This window comes from Osmerus mordax, chromosome 27 (genome assembly GCF_038355195.1).
Source record: "Osmerus mordax isolate fOsmMor3 chromosome 27, fOsmMor3.pri, whole genome shotgun sequence".
Taxonomy (NCBI): Eukaryota; Metazoa; Chordata; class Actinopteri; order Osmeriformes; family Osmeridae; genus Osmerus; species Osmerus mordax.
In genome coordinates, this window is record NC_090076.1 from 6,928,128 (window position 1) to 6,940,764 (window position 12,637).

General features: G+C 48.9%; 1 protein-coding gene across 1 annotated transcript in view; it reads right to left on the reverse strand.

Moving 5' to 3' along the window:
* Positions 1 to 10,811, reverse strand: part of nfic (nuclear factor I/C) — a 20,090-nt gene extending 9,279 nt beyond the window's left edge. Inside the window, 2 exon segments of the mRNA XM_067230455.1 lie at positions 2,860 to 3,391; positions 10,519 to 10,811. Of these exon segments, the coding sequence (XP_067086556.1) occupies positions 2,860 to 3,391; positions 10,519 to 10,548 (562 nt within the window). The 5' untranslated portion in view covers positions 10,549 to 10,811.
* Between the last annotated feature and the right edge of the window lie 1,826 nt (positions 10,812 to 12,637).

Genomic DNA, 12,637 nt, shown 5'->3' on the forward strand with positions numbered 1-12,637 from the left:
AAACCCAGATACTGCTCAGGCTTTGCAGATAATGCCCTTAGTTAAACCCTGGTTTAGTCTAGAATTGAACCCGAGGTTAGGATTAGACTAGTCCTGGCCTGAACCTTGGGTAAATCCATAAATTAACTCTGGTTTAGGGTTAATCCAGATCTTTTAGGATTAGGATTAGATCAGGACCCTGGGGTAAACCGAGTCCAAATCCGACCCAAGGTCCATTTACAGTATCAGAGTCAGGATGTACTCTCTCCTGGCCGTGTGGAACTAGGTCCTCGGTTCCCATGATGCACTGCAGCGCAGAGGGAACCGAGAGGCTAAGAATAGTCTGGAAGCCTTGAACAATAGGACCAGCACACTCAGCCACCAGGAAACCCAATACAGACATAGATCCACCACTACCTTACGCCCCACTGGTTCTGAGAGAGACACACAGAAGAGGAGGAGGGGGAGAGAGAGAGGGAGAGAGAGAGAGGGGGAGAGAGAAAGAGGGAGAGAGAGATAGGGAAAGAGACAGAGAGAGAAAAGAGACTGTGTTGAGTGCGTTATTTAAACTATGCCTCTCGAAAAACAGCTGGTGCCATCTTTCTCTCTCATCCCCCCCACCACCCTATCTCTGAATAACTGTGTGTGGGTGTGTTTGTGTGTGTCTGTGCGTGTGTGTGTGTGTGTGTGTTTGTGCGTGTGTGTGTGTGGGTGTGTGTGTGTGAGAGAGAGAATGAAGCCATCCAGCAGCTGGAGGGAGTGTGGTGACAGCAGACAGCTGTCTGACACTGACAGCCAGATGTACCAACCTGTAGAGAGGCTCGATACACTCTACACTGACCTACATTATCTTCCATATTTACTGTACTTTATATATTATACACCACACTCCTGTGTCTACTCAATATACTCGACACTATACCTACCTATCTACCAGACCTGCAGTCTGTACAGACCTACCACAGCCTTACAGACCTACCGCACAGCCATACAGACCTACCCCAGCCATACAGACCTACCCCAGCCATACAGACCTACCCCAGCCATACAGACCTACCACAGCCATACAGACCTACCCCAGCCATACAGACCTACCACAGCCGTACAGACCTACCGCACAGCCATACAGACCTACCACAGCCGTACAGACCTACCGCACAGCCATACAGACCTACCACAGCCATACAGACCTACCGCACAGCCATACAGACCTACCACAGCCATACAGACCTACCACAGCCGTACAGACCTACCACAGCCATACAGACCTACCACAGCCGTACAGACCTACCACAGCCGTACAGACCTACCCCAGCCATACAGACCTACCGCACAGCCACATCCACCACACACATACAAGCCCTCTCCTCTTGTGATATCAAACCACAGAGAATGGTTGTAGAATGTAACTCTAGCTGTTTGTACTATCAAAGCATTTCAAGACCATCTGAGCACAACACTGCCCCCTCCGGAGGGCCAGCGGTACTGCCGAACTTGACCTGAGATGACCCCACCTCCTCCCCCCTCCTCCCCCCCGCCTCCCCCCGCCTCCCCCTCCCCCCCAGGAGTTTCCACTGCGAGAGCAGGCAGGCACATTCCTTTGAGGCTGTGTTGACTGAGCTTGTGAGTGCGTGCGTGTGTGTGTGTGTGCATACGTGCATGTGTGTGTGTGTGCACGTATTGTGTGTGTGCATACATGTTGGTGTGTGTGTGTGTTTATGAATCCACCTCTGCAGCAACGATTCGACTGTAAGTGTACTGCTCGGAGACCTGAACCAGACATCTAACACACACAATACCTTTCAATAAGATAACATGGTATCAATCATGGAGGTTGTCCTTCCCTCTCGCCCTCCCTGTCTGACAGTAACCCAGACAACGAAGTGAGCCTCAGTGTAACTGTCATCACTTCCAAGACACGAGCCTGTGTTTAGTCAATCGCATACAAAAATTTGTTTCACGCTACTGAGACCTGCTAGGGGAAACTAGAGGTTAAAAAAGAAGTTAAAAAAGACTGTGTATATATCCTTCACACTGGTTACAACCCTGTTTAAGGCTATGTGTCTATGCTGGTTCGAACACAAAGTCTGTTGGTATTCCTCAACAAGACCAGGCAACAAGCTGGGGACACCAGCCAACTGCTCAACATGTGCTATCAACGATTATTTGTCAGAAATGATAGACATGAAAGTATCCTGTCAGGGAGGACAGACACAGAGCCAGAGCAGAGAGATCTCGCTAGACTAGGACGTTAACAACAAATGAAAGGGGCTCTGTACCTTTAAGGACTAAAGCTGACTCGTTGCATTCCCCCTCCCTCCTTCCCTCCTACCCTCCTCCCTTCCTTCCTCCTCCATCTTTCCCTGTCTCTAACCTCTGTCCTCCCTCCTCATTCTGAGTGTGTCTGATGGGAGCGAATTAGAGAGAGGGAAGGAGAGACAGAGAGAGAGAGAGCACGAGAGAGAGAGAGCGAGAGAGAGAGAGAGACAGAGAGAGAGAGAGTGAGAGAGAGAGAGAGAGAGAGAGAGAGAGAGAGAGAGAGAGAGTGAATGAGAGGGAGAGAGAAAGTGCCACCTTCTTATCAGACTGTTCCCTAGCGGAGAGCTGAGGGAGGTGAGGTGACCTAGACGCCACCCTAACCCCAAAAGCCCTGGGTGTGAGGAGGGAGGGAGGGAGGGAGGGGGGATCAAGGAGGGGAGGAGGGGAGGAAAAGGGGGGAGGTTGGATGGAGGGACAGTCTCTCTACCTGTCTGTTTGACCAACCCGCCCCCCCCATCCCCTGGCCCTAGTCCCTACTCTCCCCTTTTCAGCTGAGTCAGTCCATGTACAGAGTGTGTGTGTGTGTATTTGTGAGAAGCCTGTGTGTGTGTAAGCCCTCACCTCTCTCCTGCACAAAGTACGCCAGGTACAGGTCCAGCTCTTTGACCGACACGCTGATGTGGTGCGGCTGGACGCAGAGGATGGGGCTGGAGCAATGACCGCCCTTGATCAGCCGCTCCCCGTCCGTGCTCTCCAGCGGGATCCCCTTGAACAGGATGACCATCACCAGGTCCAGCCGCCACACCTTGTCGGCCTGGCGGAGGCAGTCGATCCGCCTCATCTTGCCCTTCTGGTCGGGGTTGGACAGCACGCAGCAGGCGGACTTCTTCCCCGTGATGGACAGGACAAAGTCCTCGCGGCACTCGGGCCGGATGTCCTTGCGCAGCTTGGCGAGGAGACGCGACGCCCACTTCTGCTTGACCTCGGGCTTCTCGCCCAGGAGCTCGTCCTTGACGGCGCGCTCCTCCTCCTTGGTCATGCGCTTCTCGTGCTTCTTGAAGTACTTGCGCTTGCGCGCCTGCAGGTTGAACCAGGTGTAGGCGAAGGCGCGGACGTGAGGCAGCAGGGCCTCGATGAAGGGGTGGAATTCATCCTGGGGGGGGAGGAGGGAGGGAGGGGGAGAGGGAGAGAGAGGAGGGAGGAGGGAGGGGGAGAGGGAGAGGGAGGAAGAGCAGGATGAGAAGGAGGTTGAGAGGAGAAGAGAGGGATTAGGAGAAAGAGGTGGAGGTGGAGGGGGGAAACTTTCAGTCAATGGTTCAGGCAGAAGAACAATATGTGGCAACTGAGAAACAGCATTATATTGTAACATTACACCGTGGCCAGACTATTGAAGTGATAGTATCAGGGTGTGTGTATACAGCGTTCAGGACACAGTGACACCCAGCTGAGCTCTGCTGAATCTGCAACCCAGACTAAAACTCCTTCTGTCCTTAATCGAATCATTCTGTTATTACTCAGTCCAGCCACAAGATTTTTTTCTCCTTCATATATTTCTCCCTGTTGCTCGGAGACCATTTTTATTATGTTTTTAACAGAGGATGTCTTTCCAACTTGTTTTCTTTTTTTTTCGAGGACTGTGGTCGGTTGGGGGGGGGTGTGGTCGGACACTGACGTGTGTCCCCACCCACACAGGGGACGACTGCAGTGTGATTCGCTACACCAGCTGTCAGCTGATTTGAATACCTGCGAACGGCCTATCAGATGAGCATAAAGGCACAATGCTGTAGTTTACCCACTGTCAGGAAAAGCAATTCGAATGGAGTTTAATAAAGAACTGACCTTTGGGCGTGGAAAGTAGGTGTGTGCGTGTGTGTGTGTGTGTGGGGGGGGGGATGGTTCGGGGGGTAGGTGCTTGTATATGTGTGTGTTTGTTTGTTAAGTGGGTCAAAGGTGAGATAATGGTGACTTGCATTGGTGAGGTATCCGGTCTATTCTGCTGAGTCAGATGGGGGCGGGGGGGGGGGGGCTGAATTCTGACAATAGAGGAGGAGCAGGGAAAGGAGGGAGAGACAGGAGGGAGAGAGTGGGGGAGGAGGAAGGGAGGGATTAGGGGTAAAGAGGAGGGGAGGAGAAGGAAAGAGAGGGGAGGAAGAGGAGGGGAGGGAGGGGAGAGCGCAGGGGGAGAGAGGAGAGAGAGAAAGAAAAAAAGAGGAAGGGGAGAGAGGAAGGAGAGAGGAAGGAGAGAGAGGAAGGGGAGAGGAGAGAGGAGAGAGAGGAAGGAGAGAGAGGAAGGGGAGAGGAGAGAGGAGAGAGAGGAAGGAGAGAGAGGAAGGGGAGGAGAGAGAGGAGAGAGAGGAAGGGGAGAGAGCAGGGGGAGAGAGGAAGGAGAGAGGAAGGAGAGTGGAAGGAGAGAGAGGAGGGGGGGAGAGGAAGGGGAGAGAGCAGGGGGAGAGAGGAAGGAGAGAGAGCAGGGGGAGAGAGGAAGGAGAGAGGAGGGGGAGAGAGGAGAGGAGGCCCTGCAGGAGTATAGTTGGGTACACAGTAGAGGCTACAGTAATTCAGAAGTGCTGGTTGATAGTGTGGACCTTCTGGATTGACCACGGTGTCCGATATCCTATCCTAATCCCTCCCAATCTAGCAGCAACAGGCAGACATACAGCTGGCTGCAGATTACGCCGTGGAGCCAGATTAGACAATGCAAAGCTTTTTAAAAGAACCCCGGAGATCATTCTCAAAATTGACAGGCTACATCCAAAATCATTCCGTACACTAAAGGACAAAATTGCAGACTTGCGGAGTTGAACCGAGAGAACAAAAAGCTATTTCGACATTATTATTACATGACACAGAAGTATCCCTTATAGTATAAACGATAGACAATCTTTCGCTAATTTTGCAAGGAAAAGGAACTCCAGTTAATCACTAGTTAGTTACAGAGCAGCCCAGAGGGAGGCTGCACTCGTCGCGTCATTCATAATGGATATTCAGCATGCTGCTAAACAAGACTAAACTATGTGGTCCAGTAGACAACAGCTATTTAAAAGCTGCTTGTGTAACAAGCTAGAGAGCTAGAGAGCTAGAGAGAGCGAGAGAGAGCGAGAGAGAGAGAGAGAGAGAGAGAGAGAGAGAGAGAGAGAGAGAGAGAGAGAGAGAGAGAGAGAGAGAGAGAGAGAGAGAGAGAGAGAGAGGCTGGCTACGACGCAGGAGAGAGTGGATCCAGAACGGCACAGCAGGCGGACACTGCTGTCGTCCAAATCTGCCTAAGCCAAACCCCCTAAATGTACGTCCACTGTAAACTGAGACCCCCCACACACACACACACACACACCCAAGACAACATCCTTTTAGTCTTTCCGATGACAACTGCTGGATTCAAAGGGCCCACTTATCTCATCCGTAGAGCATCGTTTCCAACCATCTCTACCACAGCTCCGGTCCTAAGTGACTGGTCTTTAACGTTTCAGGTGGCAACCATTACCTGACCGGTTCAAGACGACCTAGTGTCGTCTCTCATCTGCGACAAAAACTCAAATTGTATCTGTACATCCCATAGATATTATTAGCAACTAAAGATAAGGCCTAAACTCTCAGGAAAGACTGTGGTGGACAAGATGAAAGCCAGGGTCAAGCAATATAGAAAGGAATCTCCTCCAAATAGTCGACTTACTCCTCCTTTAAACCAGAAACCAGGAAGTTGTCTGTTTGAAGTTAGTTTAACCCTTGTCAAACCCATTTCACGTTCAAAAAGCTACGAGGCAGGGCCTTGCTGTGCTCCGACCATATACCAGAGCAGAGTCTGGTACTCGACTGAAACCATAATAAACAGAGAAAAGCTCTTTGTGATTCTGCCAATTCTCCATTTTCTCTCCTGCCTCTCGTTCACGTGATTTTACAATGACATCATCACATCGTCAACAACGAGGAACAATTAGGAAGCAGGACTGATGGCCCCCAAAAGTTCTGTCAGCGTGATACAAAACATGACAGTTTGGGCATTATGCACAGCGTGCTAGTGAGTGGTCTGCCTGGTACCGCACCACAGCCGACCACGCGTAGTGTCGTATTTCACATTCACAACCAGTCTTGAGTCTCCAATCTCAGAATATTCTTGCGATGCCCGACAAGGGGGAAACAGCCCTGCTTCTTTCTCCTTCTCCCTTTCTCTCCTCTCTGCCTCTTTCTCTCCTTACCCCCCCCCCCCTCTCTTTCTCTCTCTCGCTCTCTCTTCCGCCTCCTTTCCTCTTCTTTGTGCTCTCTTTTCTGCACTGGCGACGTCTGACGAGCCCATTCGAAAAAGAGAGAGAGATAGAGAGAGAGAGAGAGAGAGAGAGAGAGAGAGAGATGAGAGAGAGAGAGAGAGAGAGAGAGAGAGAGAGAGAGAGAGAGAGAGAGAGAGAGAAGAGAGAGAGAGAGAGATGAGAGAGAGAGAGAGAGAGAGAGAGAAGGGAAGTGAAGAAAGAAGGAGAAAGAGAGACCAGGAAATTACAGAGAGAGAGAGAGGGAGACGGTGAACGAGGGAGAAAGTGCCAGATAAAGAGACCAGGAAGTAAGACAGGGGAAGACCCAGATCTAACGAAATCTAAGGTTTAAACCATTCAAACAGGATGACTAATTCATCCGTTATTGAAAGGAGTAAACGAGGGCCTTCTTAATTATTCAGTCAGAGCTGAATCTCCAGGACTGGTCGACTTGACACACGTCTCCCAGTTAGGACTGGTTAGAAAGCATCTGTCCCAATTTAAGGAAGCTGTCAATCACACGTTCCCAGATATTAAGGAGGCTAATGCACCAATCCCGTGTCCAACGGAACTTGACCCAGTATAGGATCCGAAGCCGGAGAGAGGCTACAGAGAGAGGGATTACAATATCGTTTCGAGAAATAGAGAGGAGAGACACGGCTATTGCCTGGAGCAGCCGACAGAGAAGGATCAAAATATCCTCTGGCGCAGGGCAGAGGTGTGTGTGTGCTGCACGTGCGCGTGTCCGTCTGTGTGTGTGTGTGTGCGCGCGCGAGTGTGTCTGCCAGCTCCTGTCGGGGGTTGGACAACAGTGCTATAAAAGCGGGCCTGCATTTCCATCCTCACTTTCACCCGGCAGAACCATTGATTCATCAAAGTGAACTCTCTATGAAATGTACTCTCCACCGGCGACACCGCCGGTCGCCCCTTCCCTCTCCCCCCCTCCTGTTCTCAGCCACCAGCTCTCGGCTTGAGATCAACAGATGAAGAGGCTGTTCTACTTACAACTTCCTTTCATATACGAGAATCAGACCATACACTCCGAGAGGCCTCGATCAAAACAACTTGATTAGCATGTCGACAAGGTCTGACTGGTGATTGGCGCACAGGGGAAGCACAGCTGCCCCTATCTGACTTGTGATTGGCGCACAGGGGAAGCACAGCTGCCCCTTTCTAACTTTTGATTGGTGCACATGGAGCACGGCTGTCCCTATCGGACTGGTGATTGGTGCAGTGGGAGAGAATTTGGCTTCGGCCCACTCAAGATGTGAAGAGGAAAGTAGGGCAGGGTAATCAACCCAACAGAGTCACAAACAAACACACACAAGCACACACACACAAATACACACACAGCGGAGAGAGGCTTCCATCGTGCCAGCAGGCGGCTCATCGAACACAACACGGCCTGCTCTGACCTATCAGAACCTGCAAACTCTGATCCTGCTCGGGTCCTACTGCACACACTCTCAGACCAGAGGTCAAGGGTCAGAAGTTGGATTCAGAGGTCAGGGTCGGGCCACCAGTGGCACAGGGGTTATTGTCACTCATTTCCACCCAAGGCATTTTGAGGGTCCGGTCCCCGGCCAGGACCCAGAGCGACACCAAACTCTGAGCTGGTCTAGAACCGTTCCGTTTATGTCAGGGGCTGGGAGGTAGTATTATCAAAGTCCTGGCAGCCATTTGTGACCGCCAAAACCCAACTTCAGCGACAGAATTTACACTGCCTGGGCTTCTACTTTGGCTTTAGCAGTATCCTTGCACTGTAGTCCTACAGAGCGTCCTACAGTGCAATCCAAAACATTCTGGAGGGAGCTTCGAGAACAGAGGCCGTATTTCAACAAATCCAGGTTGAAACATTGAACAAATAACAACAAACGAAAGAAGTTGCTAGCGCTAGCGTTGCTGGGAAAGCGGAGACCTATCCAGATGTATCCAGAGATGCAATGACGTGGCTAAAACCGTCAAAGCGAACCGTTTAGTAGAAGGTTTGCAAACTGGCTCGAGCAACAGACTAGCAACAGCCCAGGACCAGAACTAGGTTGTCGTTGTTGGAATGAGGTCTGATAAGGCTTAGGAGCCGGAGAGCCAGAAGAGGAACTAAACTAGGACTTGGACAGCAGCTGTATGGGTGTGTGTGTTTGCTTGTGTGCATTCATGTGCGGAGTTCTGCCTGTTTACGCTTGCGTGTGAATGTGCAGCGTGGTGTGTGTTTGCCTGTGTGTGTTAATGTGCGTGAGTGTGTTTTGGCATGTGCGTGTCGATGTGGGTGTGATTGAGGGGTAGGGTCGGGCGGGTGGGCAGTCTGTGCTTAGTCCTGGGATCTCCCAGAGGGAAATAACGACAGTTCTGACGGAATAAATCAATAACGAATGGAGGCAGCACGTCACCACTGGCCCAGAAGGGACCCAACATACCTAACCCAATACTATGACTGGCCGAGCAAATCTAACCCAGCACTCTGATTGGAGGAGCAGTGAACTCAAAACTCTGATTGGAGGAGCAGATGACTTCACACTGGTCAGAGGATGATGCTACATGGTAAGAGTTCCGAGTGTGTATACATCATATCCTGTTAAAAAAAATAAACACAAAGACATTCTAAAAGTATTTGCTATTCACTTCTTATCCTTATGACTCATGTCTCTTCCCTCCGGAGAAAAATAGAAATAACGATCAGAACATGGCAGAACTTTGATGATATTTTCAAAAGGATTGCAGGGTAACAGCTTCTGCGAGGCAGTCGTACCGCGTTCCACTGAAAAGTGTCAGCCCCAATGAAGACAAAGACCTGTGGATGTTACAGAGCAACCCAGCCTCTCCTATAGAGGGATCGCTTTCTTGCAAAATGTTGCTGAACAAACATCCGAGTGTGTTCACGTGTACATCCAGGCCTTAGATAGCTAGGATTGTACCTGGGATGGTCAAAATCGTACATACATATATACATATGTATATATATGATAATATACATAGTCTACATGAGCAAGTACAGGCTACATATTTACTTGAGATGGCACAGCCTACAGATGTACCTGAGCTTAGGGGACAGGTGTTATAGCGTTGCTTGTACGGAGAAAGGGAGAGCCCTCCCTTTCTTGGCCATGCTGGGGTTTGAACCGTAGTCCTCCGACTCACAAATGGGACGAGTACCTCTCATGAGCAGTTTTAGCCCGCCAGTGTACAGTATTTCTACTGTGTGGTTTTAATCAATTCAACTGTTACACTAACATAGTGTACATATTCCGACCTGAGCTAAGATTGTCTACATATTTACCTAGGGTAAGTTAGTCTACAGTCTGATCTGAGATGGGGACCCAGGTCAGTCTTACTTCCTCCAAATCTTGCCCACGTGAAGACCACCTCTACAAACAACTTTACCTACCGAAAAGCTAACTATTCAATGCTTTATACTGAGGAGCAAGTTTAACCAATTCAACTTGGTTACAATGGCGGTCTACACATTTACCTGGGGTGAATTAGTCTAGATTAACATGAAATTGCATAGTCTACAGATTTACCTAAAACTAAATATTATCCATAGTTTCCTGAGCTAAGATTGTCTACATCTATACCTGAAATACTAATATATATTATTACCTGGGAGTCTGCAAATTTACCTGCCTGGGAAATTCTAAAGATTTAACTGAGCCAAGATAGACAACATATTTAACTGACCCAGGACACAGTAGCATTTACCAGTCCTTGGATAGCCCATACATGTACATGTTACAGAAAAATTCAAACACAGACATTATTTAAACAATATACCTACTAAACAATACAACTACGCCTTGATTGTGGATAATGAGTAGGCCTATCTGCGTCCAGCTAAAGTGTTCTTTTTTATTCTGATTAACAGAAACTCGGCTCAGGTGAAGCTGAAATGTGGAGCCTCTGAAGGCGGGAGAGGTGCTCTCTCTCATCCCGCCCTTCTCTCAACTGAAATATAGTTTACAGTTCCGGCGCAGAGACGTTCAATCAGCGCATACACACATCGCGTATATAAAACTCCAGGATAACCTTGGAGAAAGTAATAATTTACCTGGGAGAGACAGAGAGGCGAATACATCATAGCGAAAAGGAATGTGGGAAGTTTAATCCAGTGCCGAAGGATAGACAAGTTCGAGTTATTCTTTAACACTTCACTGGCATCACCAGAAACGTTCCAGCGCGTCGGTCGACTTGTGCCTGAACATCCGCTTGTCAACGTCCAGAAAATAATGACACGTACGAAGTTCAACACTTAAAAGCGTGTAAAGTGATCTGAAGTTCAAATCAAAAGCCGAAACACCGTGGTGGAAACGCTCGGGCAATCTGCTCCATTTAGGAAATGTGTGTGTGAGTGTGTGTGTTGGGGGGGGGGGGTCAAATAATGAAAAAATGTAAAGAGGGAGTTGAAATGACGTTATGGGAATAGCCCATCCCAGAGAATTTAAAGAAGAAGAATTGATTCATTGCGTCCATTTCGGTCCCAATCCTACCGTTGAAAAAGCGAGAGGTGGGATAGATGAACCGGGAGCGAACGCTTCCGCAACTGCTTTGGCAGGACGGCAGACAATGTATTCCTTGCAATGTAGGCTACGCGGTCCCCTACCGTGGCAGAGCCTCTCCCCGCACCCCGGTTGGTGCTGTCCGCTCGGTCAGGCTGGCTTGCTGATAAACTGCTGGTGCAACAACTTCAGTCTGTTTTGTGTCATCCAGGTAACTCACAGTGTCAATAGAAATCCCTGCATCAGAACAACGGAAAACGGTCTGCGCAAAAGCTGTTAACCCCCGCATCGACTTATATCAACCCTTAACCGGTACGGTCCGATTCCAAAATATACAACAGCATAGGTATCATGGTGAAGGTCATTTTGACGAAATTGCGTTGAATAAGAGGAGTTGTCTCATTCAGTGGTAGGGTCTTTTGGGGTCAGCCTGCTACAGTAAGCGTCAAATAAAGTTTCGGTTATAGAGGTTCTCCATAACACTAACATTTTCCAATGTCTCACTTTGGGACAGAAGAGTGTTACCTACAGACTTGGCTACGCACAGCTGCAGATGAGAATATAGGCTAATGATAGCCTCTCTCTCTCTCTTAGACATAAGACAACATTACACAGGCAAGTTCCATGAACAAATGAAAGCCAGTCAGTTTGCATTAACTCTGCTCCTATTTTCATAATGTCTGTAGGCCATTTCTGTATCATCAATAGCCCACTCCACCATATACGGGCATTATAGCCAGCAATGCTATGCTAAGGAAAATGTTGTGGTGATTAGTCAGGGATACATTTAAGTAATTATCTTTTTTGACCTAACACGTTACCTGGAAGTTCATTTAATACGTGTTTATATGCTAGTTTATTTAGAAATAGCCAACTGTATTTGTAAGACAAAATATGATCCCAAGGATCATGACCATAATAAAAGTGGAACGGCTACAGTTGACAATATTAGGCCCTCCTAATGTTTAATTGGGAGAACGCTGTCAGTTAACAGAGAATACTGCTTTCCTTCTGACGTAACCTAACAGCATATTTACAGTGGAAAGCACTCTCAACCCACTTCACTGCGAAGAGTCAAGTGTGTGCCGTAACGGCTCGCTGAATATGCCTGTGCCCGGGATGGGAGCGCCTCTGTCGGGCTGAGGTTCAAATTCAAGCCGGCGCGCCTGCTGCGGCCATTTTCTGCTGAGTTAACTCTAAACCGAGCACCGTGTCTGTTGGCTCTGAACTTCAACTTGGCCTTCGACGTCCCGTCACAAATAGACTACTTCTGATCTGCGTCGGCCTGCTGAACCCAGCTCAAAACTAAAAACTTTCACTGCCGGAGAAGCGCCGAAACCGTCATTAAACCAACACTACGCGCAGTGGCAAACATGCATTTCAACATAGAACCTTGCTTGACGACAACAAGAAGTGAGACTTAAATCGAAAACAAGGAAAAGAGCTGAGATCGAAATGCTACTGCGCGATGCTCTGCCTATATGCATTCAATTTGACGAAGTGTATAACATTCTGGCATTCTGTCTGTTTCAGCATCGGATTATAGTATGTAACGATGAAATTGACAATGTTAACGTACCATTTCGAAGCGTTTCTGCCAACCCCCCCAAGAGGAAGTTATATTTTATGCAGTTCAACGCTGGGCCATCTCGTGTTTATATTATACTTCCA